Here is a 20,140-nt window from a genome sequence, read left to right as displayed (position 1 = left end):
CCCCCACCCGCGCGGCCGCTGCCGCTGCCTCAGTTTCCCTGCGGCGGGGCGGGCGGAGGGCGGCGGCCGGGGCGCTGCGGGCGGCGCTGCCCGCGCTGGAAGGCGGCCGGCGGGGCTGTCGGTCGGTCTGGCGGGCGGTCGGGGGATCCCCGCTGCCGTCCCCGCTCCGTTTCCCCGTTCCCCCCGCCGTCCCCCCCCCGCCGCGCCGCCCCCTCGCCCCCCGCTCCCCCCCGGCCCGGCCAATCGCGGCGCCGCGCACGTGACGAGCGCTCCCCGCGATGACCTCATCCCTCGGTTGTGGGATGACGTCAAATTCAAGATGGATGGAATCACGGCGGCGGCGGCGGCAGCGCGGGCTGAGCCCTGAGCGGAGGCGCCGAGGGGGGCGAGCAGGGGGGGGCGGCGGACAGGGTGAGTAGCGCCCGCGTGTCGCGCCCGTCCCGGGGGCTGCCCGCGCCGCGCGGGTCTCCCCGCGCACAAATCCGTCTTTTCCTGACGTAACTCTGAGGTGGTTTTTTTTTTTTTCCCTTTTTTTTTTTTTTTTTTCCCTCTTTCCTCCTTCCCCCCCCCTTCCTCCACCGTGCGGGGATGCGGCTCCCCCGCGCATGCGCCGGTTACGAAACTCTTCCCCCCGTCCTTGGCGGGGCGCGGCGCAGGCGCCCGGAGCGGGCGGGAGGTGCCCGCGGCCGCCGCCACATCGCCCGCCCCGCCTGGGCCCGAGCCCCGAGGGGGAGGCGCGGGGGAGGCGCTCAGGGCGCATGAGCGCGGCCGGCAGCGATGGAAGGAAGGATTGATGGATGGAAGGCGTGGAGAGGCGGGTCGGGAGCGGGGGGAGCGGGAAGAGGCGCGCCGTCCTCCGGCTTCCCCGGGCTGCGGCGCCTCAGGAGCCCGTTACCCGCTGCAGCGGGGCGTGAGGACCGCGAGGGTCCGGCCGTCCCAGGGCGTGAGGGACCGGTGGTGTGAGGGACGCTGGGGACCGGTGGTGTGAGGGATACCAGGCACCGGTGGTGAGAAGGACCGGCCGCCCGAGGGGTGTGAGGGACCGGCGGTCCGGCGCTTCCCCCTCCGCCGGCGGCTCCGGGCTCATCCCCCCGCTACTATCCGAGCTCTAGAACAAGAGAGAGGCGCCGGGAGGGCCGTGACTCGGTGACACGGCTCCTCCCCGGTGTGTCTGGAAGGGAGAGCGCGTTTCATCTCCCCCCAGCGAGGTCCCCGCGTGTAAGTGCAGGCAGGTACCAAACCTCGTCAATGTCTGTCAGTCTAGAAAGGGGAGGTGTCCGAGGATGGACCGGGCTCTGCTCGGTGATGCCCGGCAGTGGCTGGGACCCGATGCACAGACGTTCCACCTCAACATAAGAATTTTCCTGTGCGGTGACCGAGCACTGGACAGATTGTCCAGAGAGGCTGTGGAGTCTCCCTCGCTGGAGATACTCCAGAACCATCTGGACACAACCCTGTGCCGTGTGCTCTGGTGCTTGAGCAGGGAGGTGGGAGCAGATGACCCACTGTGGTCCCTTCCAGCCTGACCCATTCTGTGGTTCTGTAAACAATGAGTGGCTGTGCTGGTCTGAGCACTCTTGGGCTGGATTATTCATCAGCAAGATGAAGCACATTTCACAGCCAGGTGTGGAAATCCTCAGTGGTGGGCTGCGCAGAAAGTTGTGGAAGGTGTTTTACCTGCTCACAGCTGTCAGAAAGAACTTTGCTATAATCCTCTATAAAATCGGAGCTGATCTTGTGTTCAGATTGGATGAGGCTCGTGTAAATAAACAGAAGAAAAACTTGGTTACTATTAGACAGGAAATAATTGTGGAATGTGTGTGTACTGAGTAAGCTCATCTTAATAATTAAATAGCAATTGCTTTAGTAGCTCTTCCTTTTTTTTTTTTGTAGTTGGACTCCCAGTGGAAGTAAGAGGTAGGTAGGCTGTACATACAAGAAGAGATTGTGATGAATTACAAAATCACAGAGCTTTTTGTGACTACACTGATTATCTTGTAGTTAAAAATTAATATTTTATCCCTAGATAAATTAATGTGAAACTAGATTTTTTAAAATGTATTTTTGTACAGGAAGTCTTTTGATATTAAATCAGGAGTAGTAAATGCACACTGCAGGTAAATTTAGTACTGTTTTATGTGTAGGTTTAGTGTTCTGTTCTGACTTTGCTCAAACTGACAAAGTGCTCTGACTAAAATTTTCCACCAGCCTTATGCTGATCCTCTTGAGGGGAAGTTTGGAGCAAATTTAAGCAACTGTTTTTATAAACCTTGTTAGCAAAAAAACCCCAAATTATGTGGCCATCTCTTGGGTGAAGGGGATCCGACATCCCATTCTCTCAGATGTGTGTTTCACCCAAACGCTGCAGAGTTGTAATTTCTTTAGAATATTTTGTTTACCTGTGGAAAGTCCCCCCATCCTGACTGGATTGTGACCGTTTCAAGAGTTGTCATTTCCATGTTCTCAGCAGGGGCTTGCAGGGAAATGTCACAAATTAGCGCCTCTGGAGTTTTCAGCTGCAGAGCCAGACCAGGATTCCTTGGGGATTTCCCCACTTTTGAGCTCCCCTGATTCTGCTTCAATGTTCAAGGTACCTTATCCTTTAGAACACCTTAGCATTCTTATTGAATTTAAAGCAGGCAGCAGCTTTTAGGAAGTTCCCAAAGTCCTTTTTGTGCTGTTCATTCAGTGATAAATGTGAACTTTTGTGTCTCCTGTTCCCATGTGTAGGTTCCAAGTGCCAGGGTGATAATCTGCCACATCCATCTCACACTGAGAACTCCCTGGATCAGTAGAAGCTGGATGTTACTGAGAAGTTAGGTTTTCTGAGCTCATGGGAGGGTTTTTGTGTGTGATGCTGGAGAATATTTGCACACAGAGAATTAAGTGCTCTGATCATCTGGCTGATCACACTTTCCTCAATATTAGTTAGAGGTAGATCAACCTTTGGATTTAAAAGGACAACTTGGCAGAAAACCTTGAGCTTTCTTACTGTATTGAAGCTGTTTTGAGCTTCAGGATGTGAAGCAGTTACTGTTAAAAACCAACCCTCTGGAGCTTTCAGGGTTTTGAAATTTGCTTTATCTGCAAAATGGTGATAACTTCAGTGTGTGACCAAGTGTGGACTCGGAGGGGAGAGGAAGTTGAGCTGTAATCAGCACAAGGTTTGTTCTGCTCTGGGAGGGGCTGTGCTCTGAGTCACATGCTGCAGTTGCAACAATTTCAGCTCCCATTAAACTTTTGAGCAACTGAGCACCTTCATTTTGAAATCTGTCTCATGTAATGGTCTGAGATCCTCAGAAAGCAACAAAAGTCTTCAGAAGCAGCAAAGTCATGGAAAGACTGCAATATGCTCTGCTTTAAAATAGGTGTTCTGTGCAGGGAGGGGGGGGGTTCCTTCCCAAATATTTGTTGTAGTTTAATATTAGTCTTTGTACTGTAGTGTTTCCATATTTTTCCCTACTGATAATATTAAAGATATCAGTTCTCTTATATTTTCTTTCAATCAGCAGTGAAATAAAAAGAAATTTGTTGTCTTTTCTTATTGACTACTTTTTGCTGTTTTGGAACAGTTCAGGCATATTTTGTGAACAGGGAGAGAAAGGGTTGGGCAAGTCTTCAATCTTCCTAAGTTCCTTCCATTCCCACCCCCATCAGTTCATCAGGCTTGCTGTCCATCACAAATATGTTTTAAAATCCCTGGTCTTGACTGTTGAGGGGTTTTCCCTCTGAGATGCAGTGAAACACCACACCCTTCTTGTGCAAATTCTCTCCATAAAGTCTGATGAAAAGACATGAAAAATCCTTTGGCCAAATAAATATTTGTTTTAAATGCCACAAAACTTTTCCTTTGATAGTAATTTGCATACAACTAAATTGCATTCTTTGGGAAAGGGAGAAATATTTTCCCCTTTTTTGTCTGGCAGCATTAATCTCTTACCCAAGGTTTATCCTACCTCAGTACTGAACAGCGTGAGTAACATTGAGGTTGTAATTTATTCTCATCAATCTCTGACAAGTTGTGGTTACTGCAGGGACAGTTCTGACACAGGGCACAGTGAGTGTCCCCTCCACCCCCTCACAATCTGCTCTGGACACATTTGTGAGTATCTTCAGAGCACTTCTAAAAACAGTAGTACTTGGGACAGTAAATATGCCTCACAAAACCCCTTTTAATGTAAATTAAGAGCCATGGAAGGAAAAGCAGCAGAGTTACAGTGATTTCTAATCACTACCACACTCTGTCATAACCAAAAGGAATTTGTTTATTCTCTACCAAGACATAACTGAGTACAGTCCTTCAGCTGTTGAGGTTAAAGGCCAAATTTCCTGGAATTCCAGTAAAAATATGACCATCTCAATTCTCATAAATACTTCTGAGGAGTAAAGAAAATACAGTGCTCTTGTTCATGGGGCTTAATTTTTAAATTAGTTTGGTTTTAACTATGTAAGACATAGCCTATCTTCAGTTGCTTGTGGACTGGAGTAAACTGAAAATCTTCCACATGCTATTCATGAGCTTGTAAATCTCTTAAGGTAAAACTCAGCTAAAATTGCTGTTGTCTTTCCTGTGTCATCTTCCCAGTATCTTGGCTAGAATCAGTGATGGCTGAATGACATTTTCTTTGGATCCCTTCAGTGGGAGGAAGATACCTGCATTCCTTGAATCATAACTTTCTCAGTTGGAATTTTTAGGCTTAGCTTTTATATTCTGCATTTTTCAGATTAAATGTATGACTTCCCCCCAACCCCCCTTCCCCCCATGTCTCATTTTCTTAAAGAAACCTTAGTGTAAACACTATTCTGTTGATGGAAAAGGACCTTACAGGGATGTGTGGCTTCTCTTCCCATCCAAAATACACTGTGCCTGTAAATAGCACCATTATAGCAATAGAAATATGACCACAATTAGGGTTTGTCATTTTTACTGCACTAGCAAAATTAAAAGCTGTATGTTGACAACTTTTTAATATGAATTAGGCCAGTAATGTGTTTCATCTAGTAAAGCAGATGACTGAATATTACTCCATTTGACAAGAATATCTCAGCATTGCCAATAAAACAATAAAATCAATGTGTACAAATAGTACAAGTGTACACTTTTGGTCTGCAATTCAAATTTCATGCATCTCTTACCAAAAAAAGGACAAGAAGTATGTCTGGGGATGAGATTTCTGTGGGTGTTTAAATTTGATGGCCATCAAGCCTTTCAGACTTGTTCCATCAGAGAGTTTATTTGCAGCATTACAAAGGAAACGCTGCTTTGTATTTTGCATTACAAACCAAACATTTCAAGGGAGCAAAAGACGAAGAACTCCTAGAGAAAGGTGTTTTTAAACTTTTTAATATTTTGATTTCGTTTACAACAATTTGGAGGCTGAGTTACACACCCTTTAGTCGAGTCATGGAGGCCAGGACAAATATCAAATTGTGTTTGATATGATTTAATCTTCACTAAATGTTTCAGGAAGAACTTTGAGAGCTCCCAGCCAGCATTTCCCTGCCGTGTCCCATCCTGTCACTGGATCCGCTCCCTGCTCTGACACATGCAGCCCTTCCTCGGAGGGGGAGGAGGAGACACGGGCGGCTCCTTGCAGGAGCGATCCCTCCTCAGACTGCTCTGAGAGTAGGATGAAATTGCACACTGAGCTGCTGCTGGGTTGTAAACAAGAATGGGAATGACAAGAGGAGCTTTGTACGCTGACATTCTGTAGTTTGCTGCACGTCAGGGGGAGCTATTTTAAGTGTCAGAACGTGAAACTGAGGGTATGATCTGAATGTGAAAAGTAGCCTCTAATTTCTGAGTCAGTTTCATGTCTGTGTCAGGTTAGCTGCTAATTATCTGTCTAGAGCGTAGAGCAAAATAGAGTACAGAATATTTAAACGGAAAGTAGGTTTAGATTAGATATTAGAAAAAAATTGTTTACTGTGAGGGTGGTGAGGCACTGGCACAGATTGCCCCATCTCTGGAAGTGTTCAAGGCCAGGTTGGATGGGACTGAGCAGCCTCGTCTAGAGGGAGGTGTCTCTGCCAATGGCAGGGGGGTTAGAACTGGATGATCCCTAAGGTCCCTTCCCAAACCATTCTGTAAATCTAGGATTATAAAATTTCTTCTTTTTCTCTCCCTAAATTTCTGCTTTTATATGTGTGGGGGATAAATAGGTAGAAATTAGTCCATCCATTTCACACACTGGCAAGCATGTTATTAATCTGATTTTATGCCTGTCTTCTTACCAGTGAGTCTCTCTGTGCTGCTGACCTATTGGAAATGAGAAACGTTTGTCTTCATGGAGAGTTCACAGTGCTGTCTGCAGTGGAAACAGCCATAGCAGTGAGATTTCATTTCATTAAATCCAGGAAGACAGAACCCCCAAACATGTAGCAAGAGATTATTTAGGTAGAAAAAGATTCTAGAAATGCAAACAATATTCCTGTGTGGATTTGCAGCTTTTACCTACAGGTTTTGGGGGTATATAGGGAAATGTGTAAATCTGTATGTGCTGTGGAAGAGCATCTGTGTTGCTAAGGCTGTTAATGGGAGAAGAGACATTTTATAAACTGTTGTCAAATTCAAATCATAAAATCCAGCAGAGGGTCCTTGAGTAGAACCTTAAGCAGTGTAGGTTCCTTTTTTGTCTGGACTTGTAACAGGCAAGTAGGGGACCTTTCTACTCTTCTGGTGTCTGAAACAGCACCAGAATTGTCAGAGCCATCAGATCCTCAGCAAAGCACTCGAATGCAATATTCCTGCATTTTCCAGGCAATGCCCCAGAAAGTCACTTGTATTTTTTGGCTGAGTCTTATAATCCAGATTTCTTTGCTTTCTTTAGTGGGTTTGTCCCTGCCATGCTTCTTGTGTGTTTTCCCTGTTTAAACCTGTTCAGTCTCTTCTGTGTGTTTCCTCCTCCATCCTCATATTTTCTGCTTCCACCTGCACTTCCTCACAGCCCTGGCACCTCCTTGCTGCAATACTGCATCTCAGAGAGGGTTTCAGAACATCATCTTTCCCACTGCCCCCCCAGCACGCTGTTAATGGAGCTTCAGCTGACAGTGATTTCCTTATCCTGGAGGTCAGAAGGCAACATCAACGTCTCTTAGTTGCTCATGTATTTGAGGGTGTTACACTGAAACCACACCTAAATATCTGCCTGATTCTGTCTGGGATGTTTCAGCTGTAAAGTTGGTGGCTCTGTTGTTTCTAAAGGTGAAATTTCAGATGGAAGAAGCTGATGGAACAACTTCCTGACAAAGAATGGGCAGGTGCATGGCTCCTCTTGCTGGAACCCTGATGCTCATTTGACCTTTCAGTGAGCTGATTAAGCTGCTTATGCTGGAAAATAGCAAATAGATCTGAAATTCTGGAATTATTTTATTTCTTTTTGTTCCCTGCTTAATTTTAAGGACTTGAATTAACTCACTGGGAGATCAAATAAGCAGAGCTGGTGAAAGGAAGGGGAGGGTAGCACAGGGCTAGGAGGAGATGTGAGAGTAAGAACAGAGGAAAGGAAGGGGAGCTACCACTTCAAAGGGAGGTTACTGTTGAAGATCAAGAAACTATTGGGTCTAAGATTAAGCTTTTTCACCCTTCCCTTGTAAAGAGCTTTCCTGAGACAACTTTTATTTTACATAAGTTATCTTGAAATAGTGGAGGCATTTTTTTTCTGTCCTTGTTCAAAATATAAAATAAAAACAATGTTATACCAAATATGGTACTTAGGCTTTTGAAATCTAGTTTTCTGAGGTCAGTGGAGGGCTGTTGAAGGAGAGAATTAGAGGACTGGGACATCTCTCTTACAAGGAAAGGCTATGGGAGCTGGGCCTGTTCAACCTGGAGAAGGGATGACTGAGAGAGGACCTCATTAATGTGTATAAATAGCTAAAGGAGGCGTGGCAAGAGGGTGGACAGGCTCTGCTCCGTGCCCAGAAACAGGACAGGAGGGAATGGGCAGAACTGATGTCCAGGAAGTTCCACCTGAGCATGAGGAAGAGCTTCCCTGTGCAGTGACAGAGAACTGGGACAGATTGTCCAGAGAGGGTGTGGAGTCTCCCTCTCTAGAGATATTCCAGAACCACCTGTGCTGTGTGCTCTGGGATGGCCCTGCTGGAGCAGGGAGGTTGGACCAGCTGACCCACTGGGGTCCCTTCCAGCCTGACCATTCTGTGATCCTGCAAAGGCTGACACTGAAATCTCTTTGTGGCCTCTGGAAGGTTCCTGCTGCACTGGCCCTTCCTTGTTCTGGAGTCTAAACTTAGTCACTGTTCCTCCTGAGCACCAGCAGCTGCTGTGGCATGAGGCACCTGCCACCAGACTGTGGGAGATTTCCTGATGTGCTCCTGCTGTTTCCATGATGTCACCTGACATCATGGAAGACAAGAAGAAAGCTTTGTTTCCAGTCAGTAGTGAAGGTGGCTAGAAAAAAGGGGTTAGAGAGAATAAAAGCAGATTATCTGGAGGAAGGATCTTAGGTAGCTAATCACAGAACAATCTACAGCTGAGAAGTAGGAGTACTCAAACACCTGGAACCAAATCTGGTGTTACAGGAGACTGCCAGAGTTGTGTGTCTATGCAAGCTTTTGTGTGGGGCTAAGTGCAGGCAGCCAAGCCCTGGCTTTGGGGAACCAGTACCTGTCTCCTGTGGCTGTTCCTATTGCTGCCTCTTCAGTTATGCCAATGCAGTAGTTCCTGATGTGGTTCACTATAAAAATCAACCAGCATTTGAAAAGAAATAATGTTGGGTGTTTATTTATTGTCTGTTCTGCTACGTCATACGGGCCTGCAAATATTTGTACTGGCACAGCTGAAGGTGGAGTGACCTGCAGTGTGCAGGTAAGATGAACACAAGAGAGCAGGGATGACTTGGATCAATTTTGTTATTGAAATGTATTCATGTAGTGAAATTTTAACACATTGTACTCTGACTCGGATATTCTTTGGGTTGATTTTTTTTTCTACTTCTAAATATTTCAGGTTTTCACGTGATCTGGGTAAATGTCTTAAAATGGCTCTGTGAAACAGTTCTGGTGGTTTTTTTGCTATTGTTTGTTTAATTTCTGGCTGTTGTGTCTAAAGGCTATTAAGCTGAAAGTCAAGCCCTTGAATTAGGAAATACCAGGATTAAAGCTGCCTTTGGAGGATTGATTTGTGTACGTTGCAGCCTTGGTTACTGTTAAAGTGACAGAGTTAAATTGCACCGTGAGTGACTGGAGGGATGTTTATGTCTGCAGTGTTTAATGTGATGAATTGAAGTTGTAGGAAAGAAGAAGGGAACTGTGGCCAGAAGGATGGGTGACTGTTGGATTCTGCTTTAGTCCTGCAGATTTTATACCACTCTCTACTGGTTACTGCACTGCTGGGTTACGTGGGCAGAGGGACACACAGTAATTACATGGTGTTTACTCTGCCAGTTTGAAAAACACAAGGGCAAAGCAGATTAAAATGAAAGATCTTAAAATATTTCAAAACATTTGACTAATACACTCTATTTCCAGTGTGTCCTTGAAGTGTGGGTTATGCAGCAGCTTCTGTTGGGTGTCTCTACACCACAGTTAAAGTTTCCTAAGCTCTGTTAATCTGCTACCTCCATTTATCTTCTGCAACTTGCATCCCAGAGGAATCACTTGAGTTTGCAAACTCACTTTCTTCCAGGTGAAGGGAAAGATGCCCTCCTGGAGCACTTACAACTCTGTAAGTGTTAATGGGTGCTCAGACCATGAAACTGGATTAGGGCCAGCCACACTCTGCCACTTTAAATTGCAGTGGCATCCACAAAGGAGGAGGGTAATGAACCACCATCCTCACACCCCCACCTCCATCCTCCCAGTGTTCTTAAGTAAAACATAGAAAGCAAAGCAAGCCAGATTGCTTTCTCAAATTGAGATTGACTGCACTGCTTTTTATAGATGGAGGTGTGGGGTAATTATGCATTATAGCTATCTAAGGTGAATTGAGGATAAATTGTGTTTATGAAATGACACTACAAGGCACTGAAATACTCAGTAAAGACTGATCTGATGAGGAAACAGCATTCTGGTTTTGCTGTTGCCATGTCACTATGAGCTCATTTGGTATTTTTAGGTGTAGAAGTGGTAGCTCAGTCATTGATATGATCAGTGTCCTGAGACACTGCGTGCAGCATCCTTTAAGTTATTTCCCAATAATACCAATTTAGACTTTGATCACTTATTTATACCCCTTAGTTTTAAGATTTACCATCCTCATTTGTTAACCATGGGGTTGTAGCTTCTCAGTATTGTTTTTTTATTTTGATAAACTTTGCAGTTTTGCTTGTAAGCTGATAAACAGTGAAACCTTTTTGTTGTAGTTGGATATATCATGTACAAATGAAAATAAAAAGTAGTTTCTCAAATCTGCTGTAAAGGTAAGAGAATTGCTTTTAATAGACTCATCATTAAGTTGTTTTACAACCACCATGGAGTAGTGTAGAGTGTCCATGAAAAAAATAAGAGAATTTCATATTGTTGATTTCTCTATGTGTGTTCTTATGCATAGATATATAAATTGCAACTCCTGCCATTGAATTTCTTTGTTTAACTGAAAACCTGGTTATCTTCTTTTGTTAAGCTCTCATCAGGAGCAGTATATTGAGTTATCAAGACTTATCAAGTATGGAATGGGCTGTGTTTTGAAGCACATGGATCATGGAGATTTCTGCACTGCAGCTTAATTTGTCCTTATTGTACTTTTGGATGCAGCTAAGGGTAACTGTTCCACAGATATAAGGGTTGTAGGCATAAAGTGCTCAAATGTTAATGAATGAAACAGGGATTTCAGTTCTCTGATTGCTTTTTATCCTGAGCAAAGCAATGCAGGGATACTTCAGGGAAAACTGGCATTTTCCAGAAACCAGATCGTGGTTTTCCAGAATCCCATTTCCCAGAATCCAGTGCAGTTTTAAGTGATACATACAGTTAGAAGTAGATATTAACAGCACTTACTAAGCATAAGTAAACACGATGAATTTAAATGACAGACAATAATGCTGTTTCCTTCTCCCTTCCCAGTATTAATGCCCTTTCCATAGTCCTATTAAAAGTGACAACAAAACCCCCTATATTTGTCTAGTCAGCAGGAGACTGTCAGGGTTGCTTAGCCTCAGAAAGGTGAGTTGCTATAACTAAGCCTTATATACCTGATCCAAGAGTCCAGAGTTTATCAATCCAGTTGTCAAGATAGATCTTAATAAAGCTGAAGCAGAGAAAGAGATTATCAAGAGTGAAATGATTGAACTGTTCCTCCCTGTGGAGAGGTGTATTACAGGAAGAGAGCACAGCCCATCCATCCATCCATCCATCCATCCATCCATCCATCCATCCATCCATCCATCCATCCATCCCCAGTTAGTTAGGTGCAATATTCTTGGTGTAAGATTAGCAATTAAAAGGATATTTGAAAGTGGGCAGATAAGCTGGTTCTTCCCGTGCCTGTGCTTTTTTGGAGCTACCAGTGGTGTTTCATTCCCAAACCTTTCCTCCACACAAGCTGTTTCTTTAATTGCTGCTTGATGGTGGTTTCGCCAGTTTACAAAGTACAGGAGATGTGTTTGTCTTTAACAATTCATATAAGGCAACCTACAGCGCTGTTGTTGTTCTTTTTCAGGGACGTCAGAATCATGGAGGGGCTCTTGCATTACATAAATCCAGCACATGCCATTTCCCTCCTGAGCACCCTGAACGAGGAGCGTCTCAAGGGACAGCTGTGTGACGTTGTGCTGATCGTAGGAGACCAGAAATTCCGAGCTCATAAGAATGTTCTGGCTGCCAGCAGTGAATATTTCCAGACTCTGTTCACAAATAAGGAGAATGAGTCTCAGTCAGTGTTTCAGCTCGACTTTTGTGAGCCAGATGCTTTTGATAATGTGTTGAACTACATTTATTCTTCATCCTTGTTCATTGAGAAAGGCAGCCTCGCAGCTGTGCAAGAACTGGGCTACAGCCTTGGAATATCTTTTCTTACAAACATTGTTTCCAAGAGTCCTCAAGCTCCTTTTCCTTCTTGTCCTATGAAAAAAATACTCTACCAAGATGAAGATGAAAGTAGTTCTCAGAAGAGAAGTGTCATCGTCTGTCAGAACAGAATTGAAGCACAAGTGAAAAGTGTAAATCAAACACAACACGACTTAAGCCATGCTCCTAAACCTTCACCCTCTGTGGCTGTCAAAGCTGGCAGTAGACCACAGGTAACAAAACCAACTGATACCCTTCACAACTTATCACTGACTGAAAGGAGGTGGCTGAAAGAAGGCCCTGTGAGCTATACAAAGGTTCATGAAACTTCTGGAACTGTGGAGGATCAGAGCAGAGGTGCTTTAGTGAAAAGGAACATGGTGCTGCCTCAGATGTCTTTGGCAGAGAAAGAAATGGCAAGCGGCGAGCCAGGAAGCAGCGCTCAGCTTCTGAGAGGAAAAGTTGCAGAGATGTCATTGAAAAGACCACGTCCACCGGTCTTGTCTCTGCGTGGGGCAGCGGAATCCACGTTTCTGTTGCGAGAGGCAGGAAAAGGAAATGGTCAAGGGGAAGACAGGAATTTGCTCTACTATTCCAAGTTAGGGCTGGTAATCCCATCTAGTGGGTCTGGCCCAGAAAACCAAAGTATTGACAGAAGTGGGCCCCTTGTAAAAAGTCTCCTTCGAAGGTCACTGTCCATGGACAGCCAGGTTCCTATTTACTCACCTTCTGTTGACCTAAAACCTGCGCAGGTATCCTCATGCTCCTCGCCAGGAACTAACGATTCCCAGAAGACATTTAATGTTGCATCCCAAAAGTCATCCTTGAAAGAGTCATCGGAGAAGTCAGCCTTGGATGAGAAGCCACAGGTAATACACCCACATCGCCTTAGGTCTTTCAGTGCCTCTCAGTCAACGGATCGGGAGGTAGCCTCCCCTCTCTCGGAGGTGCGGATCAAAACTGAGCCCAGCAGTCCCCTCTCAGATCCTGCTGAAATCATACGAGTCACAGTGGGTGATGCTGCAGCATCGGCGAACAAAGACTTTGCCTTTAAAACTGAGGATGACCGTAAGGAGCCAAGCAGACTTCCAGCCAAAAGGAGGTTCCAGGATGATAGGAGGCTACCGTTCAAGAAGCTGAAGGCGGATGAGCAGGGTTCTCCTGGCTCAGAAGAGAACTTTGAGGAAGGCTCAAGCCCCACGCACCTTGATGCCGATTTCCCTGATTCTGATGTCAGTAAAGATGAATACAGCGAGATGGAAGAAGCAAGACCAAATAAAAAATTTAAATGTAAACACTGCCTTAAAATTTTCAGATCAACAGCAGGTCTTCATCGCCATGTTAACATGTATCACAATCCAGAGAAGCCCTATGCTTGTGACATCTGCCACAAGAGATTCCACACCAATTTCAAAGTGTGGACGCACTGCCAGACGCAACATGGAATCGTGAAGAATCCCTCACCAGCTTCCAGTTCACATGCCCTCTTGGATGAAAAATTCCAAAGAAAACTGATCGATATAGTGAGGGAGAGAGAAATCAAAAAAGCTCTGATTGTGAAACTAAGACGTGGCAAGCAGAGCTTTCAGGGCCAGTCAGCTTCCCAAGCACAACAAGTCATCAAAAGGAATTTAAGGTCGAGAACCAAAGGAGCCTATATTTGTACCTACTGTGGGAAAGCTTATCGTTTCCTCTCCCAGTTCAAACAGCACATAAAAATGCACCCTGGGGAGAAACCCATTGGAGGGAATAAGGCTCCTAAGCAGAAAGATCACATTCATATTGAAAACCCCGTGGAAAACAAGGAGGTTTATCAGTGCCGTCTCTGCAATGCCAAGCTCTCCTCACTTATTGAACAGGGAAACCACGAACGACTCTGTAGGAACGCCACTGTCTGTCCTTACTGCAGCCTTAGGTTTTCTTCTCCAGAGCTGAAGCACGAGCATGAAAGCAAGTGTGAGTACAAGAAGCTGACTTGCCTTGAGTGCATGCGCACCTTCAAATCATCCTTCAGCATCTGGCGTCATCAGGTTGAAGTTCACAATCAGAACACAATGGCTCCATCAGAGAACTTCTCTTTGCCCCTCATGGATCACAATGGAGAAGTCACCAGTTCGTCACGGCTGCCTGCGCAGTCGGAATCCAATAAAATGAACAATTTTGTTGCTGCAAAGGAGGACGGCGTGTTCAGCGATTCGTCAGAACAAATCAATTTTGATTCTGAAGACTCTTCATGCCTGCCTGAAGACTTAAGTGTTTCCAAGCAGTTTAAAATCCAGATCAAAGAAGAACCTGCAGATGACATAGAGGACGAGGTCACCGAAACAAGCAGGGAACCCAAGGACGTAGTCTCCAAGAAAGATCCCAGTTTGTGGCCCTGTGAAAAGTGTGGGAAGATTTTCACCTTACGCAAGCAGCTGGAGCGCCACCAGGAGCTCCTGTGCTCCGTGAAGCCCTTTATTTGCCACGTGTGCAACAAGGCCTTCCGAACGAATTTCCGCCTCTGGAGCCACTTCCAGTCTCACATGTCCCAGGCTGCAGAGGAGTCCACAAATAAGGAGCCTGAGATATGTCCACCAGCTAATTCCCCATCACCCCCACCCTTACCCCCACCCCCTCCACTCCCCAAAATCCAGCCTTTGGAGCCCGACAGCCCCACGGGCTTGCCGGAAAGCTCCGGTACTACTGAGAAGCTGTTCGTGCCGCAGGAGTCGGACACGCTCTTCTACCACGCCCCGCCGCTCTCGGCAATCACCTTCAAGAGACAGTACATGTGCAAACTCTGCCACAGGACTTTCAAGACAGCTTTCAGCCTCTGGAGCCACGAACAGACACACAATTAGCTTTAACAGAACCCTTGGAGAGCTGGTTTGGGGGGGCTGTGTTCAGGATCTCAGAGGCCTGCCACATAGACTACAAATTTAAGAGGATCATAATGATGATGATGATGATGGAAAATCTGGAATTTGTGATGCTGCTTGGATTTGAAGATTAGGGAAAACTATAACTTGGTTAGTAGATAGAAAGCAGAGTAATTTAAAATACTGTGGTCTGGGTATAGTAAGAGAATAAATTTTATTTTATTTCATTTGACACTGAAATACAATTGCATCTGGATTGTGTGCATGGATCTTCATCCCGTGATGTTGGTGTGTGCGTGTGTATTATATATAAAGTTACATATTAAATGAAAGAGAAACAACAATTCAGATTCTAATTGTGAGCTTATAGTAGTGAAATACTGTAACCAACATCATCATTTGTTTTTCAAAAAGAAACCAACACACACAAGCTCCATGTAAGTGGTTGCCATGCACTGGCTGTTTGGGAGGAAGTGGATGGAGTGTCTTGCTGTATTGACTTAGGTCTTAGAAACCTTTAGCAATAACAAATAAACCTCAAGTTTGAGTAATCTTGATGTTATTGGATATGAATGTTTGCTATTTTAAGGGAACATAGAATTGTTTTGTTGTTGTATGGAACTTGTGCAAATTAAAATAGAATCTAAAGTCAGCAATATTATTAAGATTTTATATAAGAAGTAGCAGCAAGCCTGCTTTCAGCCATTGAATTATAACTTTCTAAGGAAAATTGAGAGAGGGGGTACTTTGCTTTATATAATGTCCCAAAGACTAATTTCCTATGGATACTTGGGTAGCTGAAGTCATTGTGTAACAGCCATCATAATGCAAATGGTACTGTTTATAACATGAACTGAGGTTGAATGGATGTCAGACAAGTTTCATAGTTTTGTTTCCACTATTTGTACAACTGTTTGTAATTTTAACTACAAAGGAATGTATAACTATTAAATCATCAAGAGAGAGCTCGTTAAGGGAGAGAAGACGAGTTGTGTTTCTAAACACAAGTAATAAGCTCAGCCATGAAGTACAAAGATATGTTTTAACAAAACCTAAAAATGTAAATATTTATATAGACACCTGTATAAATGAAGAAGTATGTATTTGGAATTTGTATTAAGCATACATATCCAGCTCAAAGCAGAGGAGAAAATCACACTACAATCACTGCATTTTATGGATACAATGCATATAGAGTAGTTCTTTCCGCCGCTTTACTCATATGTGACTGTGTTGCAATTTTCCAATTTGTTGAAAATTGTGGTAATAATGGGCTGCAGATATTCTGTGTGCTTCCATTATTTTACCTCAAATGGCAACTGGAGCATTTAGTGTAAGTAGGATCACACATATTTACCAGGAGCTACAGTAAGGGTCCAATTTTTTCTGTAAGTCAAGGAAATATTTACCCAGAAGTAGGAGGTGAACCGACAGTGAGAAATTATTTTGCTAGAATTTTAACTTAGTGGAGGGGTGGTGGGTTAGAGTGAACATAAATGATGCAAACTGTGTTTATGATCCTGACCAACGTTCCCCCTGCAGGGTTGGGAGAAGGGGGATGTAATTCCACCCTGCTGAGTCAGAGCCCAGTCTGTGTCCACTGAAACCAGCAGGAGTTTGGTCACCAGTTTCAGGGGCAGCAGGAGTGAGGCTTGAATTCCCTGTGTAACCATGTGTGTAACTGTTTTTTCAGTATCCCAAGTTCAAAAGCTAAAATTGCAAGCTGATGCTGAGATTCAGCAAAATCAAGCACAAGTGTAACTCCTAAGAATCTGAGGATGGGCACCCTTAGGCACACACCAGATTTTTTCTCAGTGAAAGCCAAGTGTGCCACCATTTTTTTTCCCAACAGATATTTAACTATTTTTCCTGTAAGTGAAGTTTGAAAGAATCAGCTCAGGACGGACCCCTGATTTTTTTCAGCTACCAAAAAAATTGCAATGTTAGTTTCAAGCCTCTTCTGCTTAATTTTCTTATGATCTAAAATTGCTACTAGACACCTCTGAAAATAACATGTTGTTCTTTTTTGTCCTCTTTCAGGCAAACTGTGGTGAGTATGATTAGGCTAATTTGCTTGAGTATCAGTTAAACTCTTTCAGTGGCATTGCAGTTAAAACAAGGTACTTGCTTAATAGTGACATTTCCAGTTACTGACTTTTTTATTCCACCTAATAAAACTATAAATTTCTTTCTTACCAGAAACAATTTCAGAATAAAATGGTTATTGCACTTAAACCTGGTTTTAAAAATCAGAAAAACATAAAGCCTTGCTAAGTACCCTTTATATATGTTTTAAAAAATCTGTGTGTATAAAATATGAACGTGTTTTTGTAGAATGGTTCCTAAGTTTTCCCCAGTAATTCCTCTGCACAACAGCCTGAAAGCTGAGCTATAGCCTTTTAAAATTCAGTGTGCTTTCTGAAGGAAGGTGGCAACCAGCTCAGCTGGGTCACAGCCATCTCACTTCCAGCTGGGATTCGGCTCTGTGCTATGATGATAAATTCTAAACACTTTAAATCAAAACCTTGTGCAACATCTTTGAAGAAACCCTAACCTTGTTCCTAGTATACTAGGTATTATAAAGAATCCATAAAACATTTTTGGTCTAAGTAGTCTCCTAAGTTTTTCTTCAGTTGCTTTGGTTTTGAGGGGGTTTTTAAAGTTTTGTTTTCCACTTTGAGCGTGTTCTGTGTGATTTTTAATTTTTTTTTTTTTTACATTTGGTTCCTGTTGTTTAGTAAAGGAATTCAGGATCTCTAAAGTTTAAATATGAGATGTTTATATAGCAGTTCTGGTTTTCTATTAGCTTTTATACAGTATCTTAAAAAGCCCTTGATAGAAGTGTTTATTTTGGAGGATACGGAATAAATATGCTTCCACTTATATAACTTTAATATATGTCTTAAAATTTAAATTATGGGAAAAAAATGTTAGTTGCTTGTTTATAAATAAAGGTCTTTTGAAGAGTGTCTAGTTTGGCCACAGCCAAAATAAAAGGCAAATTTATTGATGCAAAAGCCTGTTTTCATCATATTTTGTTTAATTTTATAGCTGTGTATTGAAGTGACAAAAAGTTAGAGGTCTTGTTAAATATAAAAAAGTGTTTTGCTTTTTTTTCTAAAATTTGTGACAGGAACGTGCAGATGTTTTAATATATAGATTAGAATCTATAATTCTGTCCTTTTTTTGCTATTTTTATAACCTATCAGATAAATCTCAGAGAACTATCCTGCTTCAGTGGGAGTGGAAACTAGTGTTGCATTTCAGGGGAGCAGTGTTGAGCCATGAAATGTATTTTGGTTTGGGACTTTTTTTTTCCTTTCAGGCACTGTGTTGGCAAAGCCTCTAAGCCTATCTTAAGTCCATTAAGATCAGTCTTATTTTTTTTTTTTCTTAAATTGTTCTGTGCAAGTTCTTTGCTCAGTTGGGACCATGACCAACCTTGAAAGTGAGCAATGACAGCAAAACACAGGAGCCAGTGACAGAACTGTCTTTAGTTTTGGGTTATTGGTAAGGGAGAGTGAAACACCCTGTGGCAGGTGATGGAGGAGATAACCTGGTGAAGAGGGTGAGCCCAGAGTTTGTCTGGGCTGTTTCAAAAATGAGATGTTGCATTATCTGTGACCCCAAGCAGCTCTAAGAGGCAAGGCAGGAACATCCAGGAGGTTTTTTTGCCTGATGTTGTTCATTTTCCCCAAGTGGGACACGAGGGTTTGCTCCAAAGCTCTGCGTGTTCTCTGTTGCTGTTCCAAGCTTCCAGTGTTCAAATGAGTTCCTCCCATGGGATAAGGACAGACTATGCCTAATTTCTTGGCTCTAACAGTGAGGCTGCAAATATCTGGCATGAGCCTGTTATCTGGCATGTGCCTATACTGTTCAATAAAATTGTTTACATTTTCCTACCAGAAGATTTAGGTAAAAATCAAAACAAGTTTAGGGGGTTGGTTTTTGTTGGAGTTTTTTTAATCTGTTTGTTTTGGTTGGGTTTTTTTTTAGTGTTGCTGTTATTGAATCAGTGTTAAAATATTTTTTTCTGTTGTTGCTGAACACAGCCTGATAGTATTTTTAATGTTATTGATTCTTGTTTATTTAAAATGACTTGTGAAAAACTGTACTGTAACTGCTCTACAAAAAGGGACACTATCGAGAGAAAGACTGGATACAGAAAATGAACATACCTATATTAGAAATACTTTATAGTAATAAATAATATTGAAGAATTTAAAAACAAATTGAGTCATAACACTTGAACTGCTTGGGCATGAAGATTCTATTATGGGCAGCCTCAGTTGTTGCAAGGATGTCTGAAAAATGTAACTGAATTCGGTGGGTTGAGTTGATTTTTCATATTGCTTTTCCTCTCACTATTCCAGAATAAAGGACTCAATCCTTTTTTTCCTTTTCCAGACTCTGGAATACACATTACCTTTTAAAGACACAAGCTTCCCACTATTGCAGCAGCAGCTTTAATTCAGATATGTACAGAAAAACTAGAACAAACCCTCTTTTTCAGCGTTAAATGCAAAATACACATAAAGTGCATTTTTTAAGGCTTATTCTTGACAGTGTCCCTTTTTAAAAAGCAGGAAAATGGGATCACTTTAAGTGCTTGGGTACAGGGGAATAGTTTCCTACTAGAAATTGGAATTATCCAATATATTTTCTAGAGAGTTTTCCAGTTAGTTACACAAAATCACTTGTCATTTTAAAGGATTATAGAAGTAAGACAAGCAACTCTGGGTTTATAATCCTGTATACATTATACATTCTATATCTGTTCAATACACCAGGATGGGTTTTTACTTTTTTTAGGACTGAGACTTAATAGCTTAAGGCAACTTTTTCTTTAATGTAATGTAAATCCATTGCTGCTTTGTACAACTTTTTCTACTGTGTGTTTTCTTTACTTAGATCTTGACTAAGAAATGTTGACGTCCAATAAACTTACATTTTGTTTCTTTTGAGTCACTGTGTCTTCTGCTGGAATCTCTTGGCAGAGGGTGGTGTTATTGTACAAACCATTGTGTCTTCAGGGTGGGAAGTGAGTTTGTAAGAGAGCATCTTTTGTTCTGTTTGTTGGATCTAAGTGCTACTTGTACATTACTAAAATAATGGGGGGTTGTTTGTTTTAGTAAGTGCCTCGCTGAACCTTTTACTGGAAAACACAGGAAAACCAACTGCTCCAGATAATCCCTTAAAAACTTGAGCACAGCCCAAATCCTGCTTCATGTGCAATCAGTGATTTGTGGGAGGAAGTGTCTCCATCTAAAACTGGACTGAGCCAGATGTTTGAGAAGACACAGCAATGTTTCTGG

At 43.1% G+C, this 20,140-nt stretch overlaps 1 protein-coding gene across 1 annotated transcript; it reads left to right on the top strand.

The window, feature by feature from the left end:
• The first annotated feature begins 234 nt into the window (after positions 1-234).
• Positions 235-19,755, top strand: ZBTB21 (zinc finger and BTB domain containing 21). Its single transcript, XM_084227241.1, has 2 exons — positions 235-411; positions 11,618-19,755. Exon 2 carries the CDS (start codon positions 11,631-11,633, stop codon positions 14,805-14,807), a length of 3,177 nt encoding a protein of 1,058 aa, XP_084083367.1. The 5' UTR covers positions 235-411; positions 11,618-11,630; the 3' UTR covers positions 14,808-19,755.
• The last annotated feature ends 385 nt before the right edge of the window (positions 19,756-20,140 follow it).

The sequence above is a fragment of the Fringilla coelebs genome (assembly GCF_963513975.1).
Source record: "Fringilla coelebs genome assembly, chromosome: 2".
Lineage (NCBI taxonomy): Eukaryota > Metazoa > Chordata > Aves > Passeriformes > Fringillidae > Fringilla > Fringilla coelebs.
Note: the sequence above shows the minus strand (reverse complement) of the source record. Positions and strands in the feature narration are given on the sequence as shown.